This window comes from Schistocerca nitens, chromosome 6 (genome assembly GCF_023898315.1).
Source record: "Schistocerca nitens isolate TAMUIC-IGC-003100 chromosome 6, iqSchNite1.1, whole genome shotgun sequence".
Classification (NCBI taxonomy): domain Eukaryota; kingdom Metazoa; phylum Arthropoda; class Insecta; order Orthoptera; family Acrididae; genus Schistocerca; species Schistocerca nitens.
The window spans coordinates 510388438-510406921 of NC_064619.1; the positions used below are offsets into that span (position 1 = coordinate 510388438).

The 18484-nt window shown below is 39.9% G+C and overlaps 1 protein-coding gene across 4 annotated transcripts in view; it reads left to right on the plus strand.

Annotated features, from left to right (window-relative positions):
• The window catches only part of LOC126262886 (protein l(2)37Cc), a 31512-nt gene that overhangs the window by 4151 nt on the left and 8877 nt on the right, over positions 1 to 18484 (plus strand). For all 4 annotated transcript variants that reach the window (XM_049959763.1, XM_049959766.1, XM_049959764.1 and 1 more), the window contains exons 3-5: positions 6403 to 6564; positions 14464 to 14606; positions 17080 to 17196. In XM_049959763.1, coding sequence (XP_049815720.1) covers positions 6403 to 6564; positions 14464 to 14606; positions 17080 to 17196 — 422 coding nt within the window. The remainder of the gene's footprint in view (positions 1 to 6402; positions 6565 to 14463; positions 14607 to 17079; positions 17197 to 18484) is intronic.

Here is an 18484-nt window from a genome sequence, read left to right on the forward strand (position 1 = left end):
GGTTTTGTGTGAAAGTTATTGTAGTGCTTTTCGCTGTAGATCATATGTTGATGTGAGTAAATGAATTTGTTGTTGGTCTAATTAGATATGGATATGACCGATAAAATAAATAGTGTGCGACTCCATGCTACGATGGATGTGATTCAGTTGGAACTGATCGAATTTCTACAGCTTTTTGGGTTGATTGTGGAGGCGGTCAAGTGTGCCGTCTGTTGGAAGGAAATGACATTGGCAAAAGTTCTGGTGTCTCGGACCAGGGACGGTTATATGTGGCGGTGCCATAGGGATAACCTATGGCGCTCCATACGTCGTGGTTTCTGGTTCGAGAAGTCTAGGTTGGGCATGCGTGAGATTGTGTTATTGACGTATTACTTTTGTTATAGATCTTCTCAAAGTTTTTGCGCGCATGAGACTGGTGTGAGTGAGAGGAGTGTGCTTGACTGGTTTTCATTTTGCTGTGAAGTATGTTTATTAATTACAGGGGTAAGTTGGGTGGGCCTGGGGTTGTGGTGGAGGTGGATGAGTCGCAGTTGGTTCTGTATTTCCCAGTTGGTCATATCCATAGTGATTCACACTATCCCATCCTGAACAAAGTAAAGTGGCTCAGCCGGAATAGAAATAAATTTTAATGTTCAGGCACCTATTAAAATAGTGTAAAATTCATTGGGTAATGTGACTCAGCGATACCATATTTTGTGGACTGTAAGATGCTACTTTAATTTTTAAGTGATGTTTTTAAATTTTACTATTTTTATTATTAGATTGCAAAGTGAGACTAAAGAAAATTCTTAGTTTATAAAGCTGAACTGACCTTTAAAATCCCTGAACTTTCTTCTTCTTCTTCCTCTTCATTTTCATCGTTGTCCTCTTCATGTATAACATGGTCTTCACTGCCATTGGGAGCATCACATATGCTGTAGTTCTTGAAAGATTTAACAGTAATTGTTTTATCCACTGACACACTTGTCTGATTGTAAGTAGCTCTCTTCAGTGTGAATTCATTTTGGGTTTCATCCATCATCCATTTGTTCCATTCCTCTCTCATGTACATCTAAAATAGTTTAATTATCAAGACATAAGGAGTTTTGAAATTGTTAAGTAAGTCCTCCTGGAACAACAGCAAGCTTTGTATTTCCCTTTCTCAATTTCTTTTTCACAGAATTTTTCAAATGACTGCTAAACTGATCTAGCACAAGCACTGCATCCACCATAAATAAGGCATCTTATCTTCTCTCTCACACTTTGTTAATCTATAATTTCATACCAGCCGCGTCCATCCAACCCTTGCCATGTACATGAACGCCACCACCTGGTGGTATTTCAAAAGGTTTTGGCATTGTTTCGCACTTGAGAATGATCATTGTATTGAGTTTAGTAGTGTCCGCACAACATGAAAGGACAACAGTGTAATGAGTTTTTTCATGTCCACTTGTTATTATAGTTACAGTTTTAGCACCCTTCATGGCAACAGTTCTGTTACTCAGCACACCAAATGTCAGAAATTTCGTCCATATCCACTATTTGGTTTAGTTCCACTCTGGCTTTTGTTTTATGTTGAATAATAAAGTGATGGAAAGGTAATATTTACTCTTCATACTCATGTGGCATTTTCTGAGATATTATTCTTTTGGTTTGGATACTAAGTCCATGACACTTCATAAACCTGTAGTAGCAACCAACTCCATCCTTAAAGCCTGTTAAGTTTCACTGTAGCACTAACTTATGAGTGTGTATTTGAATAGTTTTTGTACTATTTCCAATGGTGACCGAGCGAGGTGGCGCAGTGGTTAGCACACTGGACTCGCATTCGGAAGGACGACGGTTCAATCCCGCGTCCGGCCATCCTGATTTAGGTTTTCCGTGATTTTCCTAAATCGCTCCAGGCAAATGCCGGGATGGTTCCTTTGAAAGGGCACGGCCGACTTCCTTCCCTAATCCTATGAGACCGATAACCTCGCTGTTTGGTCTCTTCCCCCAAACAACCAACCAACCATTTCCAATGGTGTTTTGATGCAGTCCTTGAGTCCATTTCAATACGTCATCATCTAGTTTTGGCCATTATGCATTCAGTCCTCTATTTGCACATTTAGTCTTCCTTATTTGTTTCAGTTCTTCTTTAATAGCCCGCCAATCGCAAATGGCTTTTCTGTAGGTGGAGGCCAAAATGCTGCTCAACTACTCTGTTTCCATGTTCTTCTGCACGTTTTATTACTTTCAATTTGTAGCCCGCGTCGTATGAATACCTTTTATTTTTTCTATTGTGAAACTAGCTAACAAAATATATGGTACTGTTACTGATAAGGCAAATCAATTTCAATTAAGTTCACTAGCACCATAGACTGCAACGATGTATCATAGGCTTGACAGTGTTCTGGTTTGCGATGGTGGGGGAAGGATATTGTGTTAGCAAGCTTGTGAACACCCACAACTCATGTTCGTTGCATAGGCGCACTGCTGCTGCCAGTTGAATCCAGTGTTGCAAGATAGGGGTAGGTTTCCTGCAGCATTGAATATATGGCTATTTTTAAGACTGGCGGGGAATTTTAAATCAAACAGTACACATTTTTGTGTTAATTAAAAGTGACGCACCTGAATTTTGGATGCAATTTTTTGAAGAAAAGGTGTGTGTTAAAAGTCCATAAAGTACAGTATAAAGAAAGTCTCTCTCATACATCTTCTGTTTTATCTGGGATAAATGTTTTACTTTAATCTGCTTATGATATTCAAGCAGTTAACATACATCTTGACTCATTGCTCATCCTTGGATGTTTCTCTTAATGGTGGGAATTGGTTATCAGAGATAACTGCAATGTCATGTATCTAAAGCTGCTTTAAAAAACATGATAGTTATTTACAGTTAATTGTTTAAAAAAACTGAAGTTAGGGTACTATTTGTGCATAAGAACAGTTATGGTTGACATTAAACAGACACAGAAGTGGATACAAGAGCATGCAGATGCAGTACCATATGAAAAATTACTGTTCAGGCATGTGGCATCACTCTGCTTTTACATATGAGATCACCAGACAAAAATTTTATTCATCCTGTTAACGCTCCCCCTCCCCCAAACACACACACACACACACACACACACACACATCACTCTGGAGCATTGTAGATGGTGTAAAACTAGTACCCACCACTCATGCCATGTTCCACTGCTTATGTAAGTCGTTGCAGTTATTTCTTCTCAGTCACTCAATGCCACTATAATGTGGGTCAACATGGAGGTGTCACAGAAGGGCAGAAAGAAGCTATTGAGTTTGGATGTGATCACAAACCACACTGTGAATGAAGTTGGATGACATGTTTGTGTGTCAACCAGGACTGTCCTCCATATCTACAAGAATGTTGTATCAGTCTTAGCCAGTGGACAATGGTTGTAAAAAGCTCTTTTAACAGATAGAGACCACAGACAAATGTCATGCCTTGTTGGTGACAGTCAGTTTTAAAACTGAGCGAATTGCTGCTGTCGTGAAGACAAATCCATCTCAACCAGTTTCTGAATCGACATAGGGAAGGAACCTGCATGCAGTGTACATCTCACAGAAAGGTGATTGCCTACAGTCCACATACAGCTGCAAGTCTTCATTGGGCCAAACTGGACAGTAGCTGACAGAAGGCATACATTGTTGTCCACTGAGCCTTGATTTTGCCCATGTTCAAATGGTGGCAGGCATAAAGTTCAGCAACAACCCAATGAGGCATTTAATCTGCAGTTTTTGGAGGTTGTATTTCAGTCTGAAGGTGGTTCTGTAAGTTTTTATGCTTTTCATTATTCCTATGTAGTGAGCCCATTCATTCAAGTTAGTTTGAAGATTAACCAGAATGTTTATCCAGTGTTCTGAATAATAAAAGTCCCTCCCTCCCTCCCTCCCTCCCTCCCTCCCTCCCTCCCTCCCTCCCTCCCCCTCCCCTCAATATAAGTATGCTGTGGACACATAGTCATCCAAGATGGCAGCAGCAGTGTTGAAAGGGCTGAATGCAAATATTCCTTGTTTCATGAACACTTAGGCATCCTGTCACCCTTTGACTAGCCTACAAAATTATTCAATATTAATTCCATCAAAAATGTGTGGGAGTACATACGTGGAACAGCAGGTGAATAATAGCAGTCAGCATCCCCACAGTGTGGTAGGTCTACAAGACCTAGGCACCATTGAGTTGGCTTCAGCTGGACACAGCAAACGTGAAGAAACTTGTGGAACCCCGTCTTTGCAAATTGAGACCATTGTTAAGACAAGAGGTTGTGTTACACAATGTTAAGGTGATGGCTCCTGCAAGTTGCTTTGTAACAATGAATAACCCCTAACCCCTATCAGTGTGAGTGACTAACACCTCCCCCCCCCCCCCCCCAGCCCCCTTTTCATAGCAAACAAAAAAATGTCTCTACATGTAGCCTGTACATGATTTTTTATTCTCCCTTCTCTTATTCTCATGATTTCTGCAAGCAGCGTGATTGTTAAATATACAGTTTTTCTCGAGTACCATGTGTCTGAATTTATGGAACAAGGTTTTGTGAGTGTATCACCCTTCTTTGAAAGTGTCTCATTTAAGTTCACCGAGCATTTCCAATACACTTCTGTAGCTACAAACAATCCTGCCAGAGGAACATTTGCAACTGAGCATTACACCAGAGGTTGAAAATAATGCTACAGTTGTAAAGTTCTTTTATCTAGAACACAATTGGTTTCAGGCTGTTATATGCCCATCATCAGGTGTTATTCTGAAAATAGCAAGAGATGGGAGATAATAATTGTTTTTACCTACAGCAATACACATAAAAAAGACGTTCCATGTAACATTTTAGAAACCACTGGTCAGGTTTGGTGCTGTAAAACCTAAGTCAATGGCAAAGTGACGTCACACATTACTATGGACTACTGCATAAAATTTATTATGAACTGTAAAACGCAATGAAAATTTCCCCTTTCCACAAGTGGCATGCAAGTTTTTAATTTAGTGAGGATATATATGGCAACATGGAACAACAGACACAATCATCAGTTAAAATAACATACACATGTACCACTTCTATTTTAAAGCATCTCAGTACTGAACAAAATTGAAGGCAGCAAAACCTTACAGTCCACATTGTCAAAAACTATTATGCCAATTAATAGCTAGCAGCAGTAGCACTAAAGGGACACATTAAAAGTGGGGTCAGTTTAAAACCTGCTTACTAAAAGTTGACAACTAACAGAGGCTTACATAAGAGATGATCTGAGACAAATTTTACATCATGAAAGACGGGTAGATTTTAAATTAGTGAGGACACACAGTGACGCAGTGCAATAATGCGCCATAGTCATAGGATAAAAAATGAAAAATGCAAACTTCTGTTGAAAGAGGACATTTTACAACTATGTAAAATTAACTGGGTGGACCTTGCAGACCTCACTATAGGAGACAGGCATAGGCGTACATTTGTTAAGCCTAATAAGGACCACAAAAGTAATGTCGAAAAACACCAACCGAGTTAAGAAATACACATGTCTTGCATACAATAATCAGAAACCATAAAGAGAAGGAAATGAGGCTGGATGCTGCTTCAAAAACGAAAATTTATTCAGCAGGACTGTGTGCTTAAGTGCAGTTTGCTCGTTCAAAATGCCCAGTGGATCATGGCAGATGCTGCAGATAATTTTATTTCTTCTAAAATGTTTAAACAGGGCCCTTGTGTTGAATATTTAGGATGTTGCAATTTGTGTTTGTATTTGAAGTGGAAAGGTTATAATCGTTCAGGGTTAGTGGGAGCGGATTTGGAATTGTTAAGCTCCTGATGCTCTTTTAACCATAGCACATGCTAATGTCTCCCAGCCAAATATTGTTGATGTTCTTCACCATCAAATGCAAAAAAAGCCACTTGTCACAATTGGTATTGGACTACCCTGTCATCTACTAGTAATGATAACTCTAATAAAATCTTGCAGTATCCCATTTTATTTGTGCCAGCTTGCTGCTTGTGCTTCCCCCCCCCCCCCCCCCCCTGCCCCCCTTTCAAATGAGAATTGGAGACTTACTCTTTATGTTGCCCCTCTCCCCCTTAGAAGCCAGATTGTCTACAAGAAATAAACAGTGGATCCTAATACTAATTCTGTGTAATTTGATAGAAGCTAAAAATTTACTTTTCTGTGTTTTCCGTAAATTACAGTAAATTAAATGATGATTCCTTAAAAGTGCAATACCAGTTTTTCCCCCAGCTCAAGCTTGGACTTAATTTTTTTAATGACAGTGACTCAGTTTTAAAGTGTTTTAATGTCTTATTACATTTTTCTCCCCTGAGGATTAGTTGTGATTTAGTATTTATGTTGTTAAAATGTATTTTTATACTTTTGTTCTATTGAAATATTTTGCGTAACTTCATTCTTGTCATTATCATAATTGCTGTCTATTCACAGTGGATGGTGGCCACAGGGCTGTTATATTTGACAGATTTGCTGGTGTAAAGAAGCAGGTGGTGGGTGAGGGAACCCATTTTTTCATACCATGGATACAAAGGCCAATAATTTTTGACATACGTTCAAGGCCAAGGAATGTGCCTGTTATCACAGGAAGCAAAGGTAATGTCCTGCATGTATAAAATTTGTTCATATAAGCAGAGAAATACATTCATTGCTCTTGGAAATTCACTCCTTACAGCTGATTAAAGTCTCATATGTGTTATCAGACAGTGTAAATCCCCCCATGGGGCTCACCACTCTTTTAGAGAATGGGATGAGAATTTCCGCCTTTTTTGTTTTGTTTCACCTATACATGTTTCAGCACTTTTGTGCTATCGTCAGTGGGTTCTATTTTTTATTTTTAACTGTAAATTTGTTGTTACATATTAACATTTGTGTTGTTTACTTCATTCTTGGCTACCACGGGACCCCAGCTTTTGCAGCACTGCTGCATGTCTGTCCTCCTGCTATTCTTTTTCCTTTCCATTGGGGAACATGTCTGGGATATTTTTGGGAATATGTCCTGAATTTTCAGTAGCCTGATATCAGAACAGTCCCTCCACTGTTTCTTCGTTCCTTTTTTTCTTTCTTCATTACTCTTTTCCTGTTCTTCCTCCGCTTCGCCATTTGAGGTTCCTCTTTTCCTTCTTCCTGAAGGCAGGCCCACATCTGATGCTTAACAGCCCCAGGTCAACAGGTAGGATTTGCATGTACCCCCTGGTACAGGCCAGGCCCACGGAGTGGTGATTGCCTGAACGCTTACCTTCCCAAGTTGCCAGTTGGTACCTCCATCAGGTGTCCAGTAAGTGTGACCTGAGGTGTGAAAAGTCACTTAAGATGGGTGAGCCCCACTCCGAGGGAGGGCCCCCAGATAGAAGCAGCACGCCATCTGATGTGCTGGCAATCATAGGGGATTTTCTCGCAATGAGCCAATCATCATCTTTGTAGTCTGTGTCCACTGTATGTAAAAGAAATTAGGCTAATGATTCAAAGACCTTCACAGCCGCCCCTCGGTTCCTTGTGTTTCACGTATAAAAGATGGTCAGTCCTTTGCTATGGTTAATCCGTTTATTATTCAGAAAGGTGTTTATGCAGTTGTCGGCCGTGTGAAATTCTGGTTCTCAAGCACAACAACTGCTTACAGCTTTGCTCCTCCACAGCTATCGTATTTGTGTCGAGGCCCATCAAATGCTGACTTCTTCACGTGGTGTTATTTACCCTAGGCCATTCAATGGTCTGACCGAGGCAGAAAACCAAACTTACCTCTCTAATCGGGGCATCACTGCGGTCCATCGGGTGATGAAAAAGGTACATGCATCCTGAGTACTCACATGCACCCTTTTTTTTCCATGTTTGATAGAATAGTGCTTCCATCAAAGATCAAAGCAGGCTTTAAAGTTACCATGTTCCGACCATAAGTTCTGAACATGATGCGCTGCTACCAGTGTCATCGTTACAATGACACTTGAATGTCCTCACGACATTCAGCCTAATACGTAACCTGTGGTAGAGATGCTCATGAGGGTGATTGTCTGCCTCCTTCTCCCCACTGTATTAATTGCAATGGTGACCATGCAGCCTCCTCCCAAGACTGTCCCATGCATCTCAATGAGCGGGCCATGCAGCAGATCCATGTGAAGGAAAATATGCCTTACCCTGTCACTTGCAAGCTGTTGGCTAGTTGGAAACCCTGCATTTTACCATCTGACACTTACAGTACCGTTATTGCAGCATCTCGCTCCATGAAGGGCTTGGCCATGCAGATTTGCAACTTCAAATTCAGCAGCGCGGTTGTAAAATCACCCCGTGTCACAGTAGCATCCCTGTCTCCTCCTCCTTCTCCTCCAGCTGTGCAATAAACCACCATATTTTTGCCTCGCATGGTGAAATCACCTGTTACACAACCAGCAGGGCAGAAAGGACAGGAATACTCCTCGAAAGACTTATTACATCCCTCTAGTCAACAGACATCTGAATTGTCACCTGCCAGCCGCAAAGGCTCCAAGAAATCAAACAAAACCAAAACGTCTTCTCCTTTGCTGTCTCGGAGATCTTCTTCAACGGTGTCACTGCATGATACCCTCACTCGGCTGACCCCTGTGTCGCCGGTGTACACCACAACCATTTTTCTGCCCCGGACTCCGCAGACCGACCAAAGGAGAATGTCGATGCCTCTGTAGATGTCAAGGAGCAGGATCCTCCAGCAGGTCCCTCACAAGGGCTGACACCTCAATTCGTAGACTTCTTACCTCACCAAAACCACGCACCTCTACCTTTTATCTTCTTCCTAAGATCCAGATATCCAATCACCCTAGTCGTCTCATAGTTGCACCCACCGAACAAGTAGCTGCCTTAGCTGATCAACATCAGCAACCTATACCACAAAGACTTCCCTCTTATATTAAAGACATATGTGCCTGTCCCACTCTCACCATACACCTTTGTGGTGGCCTGGTGTAATGTTAAGCTCTCTCTATACAGCTTAAGCGTTTTTGTGGACTTACTTGTTGAAGAATGCTGGTTCTGCTTTCTTGCAGCTCCGATGTCTTCTGCTAGCACCGGACACTTCTTTGAAGATTTCACTGCTAGGAAGGGGAAATTTGCACTCTCTCGCTCTCTCTCTCTCTTATTTAAAAAATACACTACTCTTGGAATATCATTCAATGTACCAGAACATATTTATTTCCACTTTGTACAAAAAACAACTTAACTTTATGAAGTAAGCCCACACATTACTGGGCACCAAGAATCAGTTAATTACACATTTTTGAACACAATTAATACATAAGATTTTACCGTTGCTGACTATCCACGTCCAGTCCACGTACTCTCAACAGCAGTTCAACGTCTAATAGTCAGTCACTATTTCGAGTCTCTCCATTTGTTTTTGCAGCTGACCACGGAGCTTCCGGGCCGTATTTGCTTATTCTTGGCAGGTCGCGCTGAACACTTGCCAGCGCCGACGAATTATCTCCCTTCCAGTTTCGCCTGCACAAACAATAAATGGGTGGAGTATCCCCTCCTCATCCTTATGCCCTGCTCTAAAATAACGCCTGTTCAAAACGGCTGGAACACAAGTGTCTCCAGACTTTTGTAAAATTCTGGGGGCACTACACCTTGCTTGTCACCATTGATGCCACCTCCATTTATACCAACATGCTCCATGTACATGGTCTGTCTGCTGCTGAACATTTTCTCAATCGGCACCTACTTGATTCCAAACATGTGATGTCCTTCCTGCTTAGCTTAATCAATTCTGCACTTACTCTATCACTGAGGAGTGCAACCATGCCACCCTTTTCATAGGTCACTTGGAGGGAACTTTCCTGGGATCCGTAAGCATTGAGCCCCTGGTTTGGTTTAGATACGTTAATGACATCTTTGCCGTATGGACTCATGGTGAGGCTAAGTTCTTAATATTCTACGAATCTCTAAACATATTCTTCGATTAAATTTTGCATGGTCTTATTCTGAATCCCATGCCACCTTCCATGATGTTCACCTCATCCTCACCAGGGATCAGTTACACACTTCTGTTCATGTTAAATGTAGTAACAAACAACAGGACATACATTTTGACAGTTGCCATCCTTTTCATGTCAGATGTTCCCTCCCACACAGCCTTGGCATTTGAGACAAACATACTTGTTTAGCTGCAGACTCTTTACAGCAATAAACGACCATTCTCACCTCAGCCTTCAGTGGACATAATCACCCCATCATCCTAGTTCAAAAACAAATTTCTGGGGCCTTCACATCCAGTACAGATACTGTTGACACCTCTAAAAAAAAAAAAAAAAAAAAAAAAAAAAAAAAAAAAATCTAGTAGTACACCTGGAATCACTCAGTATTATCTTGGTCTTGAATGTATTAATCAGCTACTTTGACAGGGATATTACCTCCTAAAATCACACCCTGAAATGACGTCCCTTCTGCCAACATTTTGACCACCACACGTAGAATAGCTTTTTGTCACCCACACAATTCATAAACACAATATCTTTGTCAGACCCTATTCTCCTTCAGCACCCACTTCCCTACCTTTTGGAAGCAACACATGTTGTGTATGCTATTGTGTAAACAGTGTGCTTTTTCTACATTGGCACAACTGCCAACAAGTTATCAATTAGGATGAACGAGCATAGGCAGAGGGATTATACTGACAACGTACTATATCCTCTCCAGCATGAGTCGTGGACTTAGTGCTTGTTTCACTACATGTGCCATCTGGATTCTTCTCCCAGACACCACTTTCTCACAGCTCCGCAGGTGGGGACTGGCATTACAACACGTCCTTGGTTCTCACCATCCCCTGGCTTTAATTTAAGCTAATTTCTTCAGTCTCAGTATTCTTTTCTTCATTCACTTTTGGTTTTCTGTATCTTTTATTATCTGATCTGTCTTTCCCCAGCCCCTCTCTCCACCACCTCAATCTCTGCCACATACAGTGCACATAGCATTCCACTTTTATTAACTCGTACGTGATGTTTCGTTAATAATCTCTGTATTGCACTAACCTCCACCTTTAAGCTCTCAGGTTTTCAAATATCATCTGGCACAATCCCCAACAATCAGTCTTTCCTTCTCATACAACCAGTAAGTCTCACCTGGCCCAGGATTCCGGGTGACTTTCCCAAACTCTCCACATTTCGTAAACCTCACCGGTCATTTTCTGTCACTCTTCTTCCTTCCCCTCTAACCCTTCTGCCAGGAGGAGCCGCCACTGGCTCCAAAAGATTGCAAATTTCTTCCTGCCACCAATTGATAATAGATTTTTCCTCTTTCCAGATGCATTATGTTTTCAAACATTGATTATTTTCACTTGCCTGTACTGGTTTTTTTTATAATGTTTTGCAAACTTTATCATTATCCTGTATGGGCATTAGAATGTAGTCAAATTAAATCATGTGATGCTCAAGAAATTAATTAGAATACAGGTCCCTGTCAGTGGTAGATGAATTTGTTATTTGGGCAGCAAAAAAAGCTGATTTTGACAGAATCAGAGGGGATGTCAATGGAGACTGGCAATGAGATATTTAACATCAGAGACCACTTTTAGGTACAATGGAAGAACAGTGTCTTTTTCAGACATCCAGTAATCTTGTTGCAAGTTCTTTTAGCATCTCTGAGGAGACTACTCAGCCAGAAGGTAATTAGAGGTGTCTTGACAAAATATTTGCTAATGTACAACCTGTGACTCATGCTTGAGTGTGGATGCACACTGGTAAAGTCATGGGTTAACAGGTGACGTCATTATGACATGTACACACTATATCAACTTTTTTGATAGTTCGAGATGCTAAACTGCAGTAGCCTTTTTGCAGGCAAATTAAATTAGCACTTCATTATCTCTTCAGTTGTTATATTCACTGGGAGCTATTGATGTCTCTTATTTTCGTTAAAAGCATGAACCTCCCAACTTTTCGAGAGAAAAAAAAAAAGACCTCTTAATAAATTGCCGCCAAATAGCAATGTGGTGCAAAGTCTATGTTAAACTCAACACAAGTAGGAAATCGCCTTAAGAAATTATTCAGTTGTTAAAATTAAAGCCTGAATTGTCTAACACCCGTGCTTCATTTGACAGATGTCCTCCATATTGCAACAGTTACACATTATTGAAGAATTGCTTCAGTGTGTGTGAAGTTGTCCTGGTACCAGTAGTTTATTACATACTTTTGAGATTTTCAATCTCACCGTGGATAAAGACAGATCCCAGTCTTGACTTATTTGCATGGAAATCATTAATCACATCTAATGCTAAATGTAACTTCTCATTTCATTTCTGTGAACATAATAAGTACAGTATTCTTGCTGAAAGTACATGACCAAAGAGCTCTTTTCTTAAATATCAGTTTCAAGTGGCCACTGAGCTGACAGTTTTTGCAAATGGTTCTTTATATCAGTAAATTGCAAAGTTCTGTTAAAATTACCCATCTGACACTTACTTATCATACATTTTAAAATTTGTGGGAGTACTTTCATTGCAGTTTCCAAATGATCGTGAACACTAGATTGAAGAATTCTATTTTTGTATAAAATTGGACAAAAATATTAACTACCTGAAAAATGATCTATGGCATGCTATGGTATGCCCTTTTACATCTAATTTTCTTATATCAGAACAGATATACATTCTTATTAAGTCATGCACTAAGTTTTCAGAATTGTGATGAGTAACGTTAACAAAACTTTGCATTTTACTGATTTTATATGTGTAATTAGCTGATAGTATGGAAGACATCTGTCAGATTATGCTTTGGCATTAAACATTTCAGTCTTTAATTTTAACAATTGAATCATTTCTGAAGGTAATTCCCCACTTACACTGAGTTGAACATGGCAGCTGTATTTGCATTAAACAGCTGACATAGGTATCATCTCCAGTCTCTTAAGACAATTACTGAGTAGAAGTACAGTGTCGGAAACAGCAGTTGAAACGAAAATGCAACAGCCTTAGCACCTAATATACCAACACCATCCTCCACAGATGAGGAGTGCACAAAACAAAAGCCTAGAAAGTGCCCCTGACTATTAGATCTTTGAACATTTATTTTTCCTCATGATGAAATTCCAGTAGAAGTATGGACTGCACTGAAATGATGGACCGTCTTGTCCCTTGAACAGTACTCACTGCAAGCTCCTCACCTTGATGAAAGTGAGATAATATGAGGGCATGACACATGAACTGAGGCAACTAGAGTGGAAAGAATGTTTTTGTGTTCTGCAAGAAACAAATCTTAATTTGATAGGTGTTTTCTTGCTAAGGTGTGCTACAGTCTCTGCAGAAATGGTGTCCTCTGCAGAGGCAGAACTCAATGTGGGATTTTTGTAAATGAATGCATATAGGTTACCTATTCTCAAACATAAAGAGTTTGTTGTGTCACTGCATTTGTGTCACAAGGTAACCAAATGTTTTGTCATGTTTCCCTTTGCAAAACTGTGAACAAGCAGATTCTCCCTGAACTCATCAGGCCTTTCTACTTTATGAACACTTTAGATGGCTTTTTAACCACAGGTTGAAGGTCACATATTTGAAAACCTCATGTTAAGAAACTTAATATATGTTGTTGTAATGCAGAGAATGCACTTCAACACTGCCTTGAGGTCATTTCTGCATTATTCGATGATTACTTTTACGAAGTGACCACATCTCAATTTGGCTCTATCTGCAGTGCCATACACCAAAGAGGCTGCCTAAATATGTGCTCAGTAAGACAATTTAAATACTGTGCAATCATTATTCTGGATTTCAGACTTGCAGCAGCTGCTAGGAATGGGTGAAGCATATTTTTAATATTATGAACATCATATGTGAAGTGTTCTACCTATAGTCTTATGTTGCCTCAAAAGTGACCTGTTCAGTGATAAATTGAGTGTCATTCCACAACTGAAAACCACATTGTGCTGCAGAGGCTCAAATGCAGGCCAGCTGATGTGTGCAAGCTTGGGTGGTCCTTTATTTTCCTTGTACGTTAAGGAACCACTACACACTCAATAAAAAATAATATAAATCTCGTAATTGGCCTGTCAGGAACTACTAACACCCTACCTTTCAAAGCACTCGAACATACAGTTTCACAGAAGAATCATAAAATAGCTCGTTTATCAAATTTGAGTCTGTAAAAGTGAGACTTCCCAATTCCATTCATTGTACATTTGTCTGGGGGCCCGTGAGGAAGACTTCAGAGATGAGAAGTAGGTAATTATTTTACGAAACTGTCAGTATACACTTTTAACATTATCATGTTATGTAATTGATTGATTAATATACATTTTTAGAAAGAAAATCCTGAATTATTTTAACAGTTATAACCATACCAACCTTATAATGATTTAATGTGAGTGCTAGCGACCTCACTGTTGAATACTCAAAATGCTTACAGTTATTGGTAAATGAGACTACTTCTTGTTAAAATACAACTGGGGGCATTTTCTTGCTTACTGAATTGCTTGAGTACTTGTACTATAGTGCTACATAATGCTTAACTTTTCTTATTAAATGTTTGTGTTCAATTAAAGATTTGCAGAATGTCAACATAACCCTTCGTATCTTATTCCGACCTCTGCCGGATCAGTTGCCACGAATTTACACTATCCTCGGAGTCGATTATGATGACAGAGTACTGCCTTCAATAACCACAGAAGTACTTAAAGCTGTTGTTGTGAGTATACTTGCTGTTTATAATTTAGTAAATATTATGAACAGTTAGATCATGTCTTTTTCATTGAACAATTCTTATAAATAGCTGATCATGTTTTCATTACATTGAGGGGACAAAAGTCATGAGATACCTCCCAGTATCATGTCGGACCTCTTTTTGCCCGACATACTGCAGCAACTTGACATGGCATGGACTCAACAAGTCGTTGGAAGTCCCCTGCAGGAATATTGAACCATGCTACCTCTATGGCCATCCATAATTGCGAAAGTGTTGGCAGTGCAGGATTTAGGGCATGAACTGCCCTCTCAGTTACGTCCATAAATGTTAGATGGGATTTGTGTTGGGCAAACTGGGTGGCCAAATCATTCACGTGAATTGTCTAGAATTTTCAAACCAGTCGCAACCAATTGTGGCCTAGTGACATGGCGCATTGTCATCCATAAAAATTCCATCGTTGTTTGGGAACATGAAGTCCATGAGTGGCTGCAAACAGAGGACCCAGTCCATTCCATGTAAACACAGTCCAATACCATTATTGAGTCACCACCAGCTTGCACAGTGCCTTATTCACAACTTGGGTCCGTTGGTTTGTGGGGTCTGCACCACACTCAAACCATCGATATCATCATGAACACAGGAGGGGCACTGCAAGCAGTGTCATGCTGTTAGCAAATACACTCACATCAGTCGTCTGCTGCCATAGCCCATTAACACCAAATTGTGCCACACTGTCCAAACATACAAGTTTATTGTATGTCCCACATTGATTTCTGCGGTTATTTCAAACAGTGTTGCTTGTTTGTTAGAACTGGCAATTTATGCAAATGGTACTGTTCTCAGTCATTAAGTGAAGGCCAGTGGACATTGTGTTCTCCATGGTGAAAGATAACACATGACATTTGGTACTCTCAGCATACCTTTGACACTGTGTATCTCAGAATATTGAATTCCCTAACGATTTCCGAAATGGAATGACCCGTGTGTCTAGCTCCAACTGCCAGTCCTCATTCAAAATGTGTTAATTCCCATCATGCGACTGTAATCAATTCGGAAACCTTTTCACATCAATCACCTGAGTACAAATGAAAGCTCTGTCAATGCACTGCCATTTTGTACCTTGTGTATGGAACACTACGGCTGTCTGTATGTGTGCATATTGTTATCCCATGACTTTTGTCAGCACAGTTGATACTTGTGTACTCTGTCTACAATTTGTCTTTACTTTTGTGATATTTGAGTGGTAAAACAAATTAATGTACAGTAAAATATTTGCAACAGATGTACTTTTGTCTTGAAGATCTGCACTGGAGTTAGTCCCATGACTGAGAATTATGGCACCACTGACCAAACTTTGATTTTGAAATATGGATGGAGGTGGGAGTATTTGCTCAGTTCACTATATTTAGCTACCAATTTCCACTATCAGCCACAATTAAATTTCATAATTTGAATGTAGTTACTTCCCTGTATTGTTGGGTTTAAATTTAAAATTTTTCCCTTTCCTTTCTAGAAAAAAAAAAGCAGTGAGTAGAATGAAAGAAATAGTAAAATTTCAATCTTATTGATTGAGGGATTATGCCCATTGAATGGAAAAAATAAGCCAAAGGCATGTAAGGTGGAAATTTTTTAACTGGACTCTTTCTGCTAACACTTCAATGTCTTCCACTCCCTGACCAAACCGTGTAATGTGCAAATCTGTGTAATTTGTTAACAGCCAGTAACATGCCAATACCTGTATCAGTCATTTGACCCTTATATGCTGTACTTCATTGCCTATCAAGTGTACATTCAGTCAACAGAACTAACACATTGAGACAGAATTGCTCACCAGTGCTTAGCTTCATGAAGTACTGGCCAGCAATCCTGTCTCATTTATTAGTACTCCATTGTTAATCTGTTAGTTTTTCCTGTTCTATCTAGAAGCAGTGCATTCTAAAGTGCTTGCATCATTATTAAATGTAAGACCAGGTACACACATTATTTTCTTCCTCTGTATCATTGCCCCTTTTTTGTGTAGTGATGCGATGAAAGTGAGAGTGCAGAAATTAATGATGCCAGAGCTACCAAACTTCATAAAGTGTATGATATTCTAATATGTACCCATATAAAAATAAAGGTTCAGGGTTTTGCTCTTTAACCTTTGATTGAAAATTAATATAAGGTAGTTATTTTGCCTTGCAGGCCTGGGAGTAGTAGCAGGTTAACTGTTACAAATAATTTTAATTTTCATCTCATTCTTTAGTTTGTCATTTTAATTTGTGGTAACTGTTGAACATGATGCATGATAAAGTCGAAATAAATTTCAAATGTTCTTGTTGTACAAACACTGTTGTGAAAAAGAGATGAAGTGATTTGCTATGACTGAGAATGATTATTTTTGTTCCTCACTTTGCCTTCACATCTGCTCTCCCATATTTAGTGTTTCTAATTTTTTGGCTCATAATGTTGTAAATACCTATGTAACTGTTTTTAGGCTCAATTTGATGCTGGTGAACTCATCACTCAGAGAGAACTTGTGTCGCAAAAAGTGAGTGAAGATCTAATGGAACGTGCATCACAGTTTGGTGTTATATTGGATGACATCTCAATTGTGAGTAATGTTTTGCTTATCTTTGTAATTAATGTTTATAACAAATGCCAATTAAAAATGGCAGGTTCATGTTCCAGTCAAGCAGACAGTTTTAATCTGGTGGGAAATTTCAAAAAATTTAATTCTTTACTTCATTAAAAGGTTTTAGATATGTGTTATCCATAGCGTCCTATCTATTTGCCGCTGTTACATTTTATGTATTACAGCTTGTCAAATCCCTTATTTAGTTTTCACTACACTGTGCGTTTTTTGTGGATTAGCAAAGGAGACTATTTATAGCCCCTTTGTTGAAACTAAGTGCACATCTAATACTGAAGTGAAAAATATGAATGTTAGTTATGTAGTCCTGAGCTTAGTCATTAGTAAAGTTAAGGTTTCCAGAATGTGTGTCCACGACTTCCTCCTAAACCCCTATATCAATTTCAACCAAATTTTGCACAGAAACAAGTATCAGCACTGTGGGGTTTATAACCTCCAAGCTCCAATAGGTGTAGAGATGCAGGCAAAAGTGTGTTTCTCCCAGCCACTGGCATAAGGCTGCTTCGCACGACAGGCATGTTGTGTAGGAATGGTATCAGCCTGCCAAATAAACCTGCACTGCAGGGCAGACTATGTGTCAGGGGCAATAAATTGTTTCCCGGGCCCCAACAGATATGTTGTATTGAAGTGATATCGGCCTGCATTATTGACCTACTTTGCATGGCAGTCTGTGTCATGGGCAAATAAATGATTTTCAAGCCACTGATGTGTAGCCTGCTCTGCATGACAGGCATGCTGTGGGACTAATATTGGCCTGGTTTATTGAACTCTATTGCGGGAGCCACACGTTCTGATGAGCTTGGCTGGGGCACGGTGAGATGGTTAGAGGTGGGGATAGACAGAGTGAGAGGGAGAGAATGATGTGTGATGCAGATGTAAGGTGTAGTGGTGGGTGGAAAAGTGCGTGGCAGATATGGAAAGAGAGAGTGGTGGGGAGGATAAGGTCAGATGGTATGGGGGGGGGGGGGGATATGGGCAGAGAGAGGGTGGAGGAAATGTACAAAGAGAGGGAGAGGAAGGGGTGTGTTCAGTATACATGTCGAATGCATATGGGGTGAAGCTGCAAGGAAAAGGCTAGTTTGGACAATAAAACTATAATACTGTTCTCATTGTGGTTCTTAGTTGGCTGTTCAGTAATTCGTGGAGCAATGCCTTTGGACTTTATTTTCCGGATAGTTTATTGTATTTGATGCATAGGATACACATTCCTTGAGTCGATGAAACATCTTAGATTTGAGTGTTAGTGTCA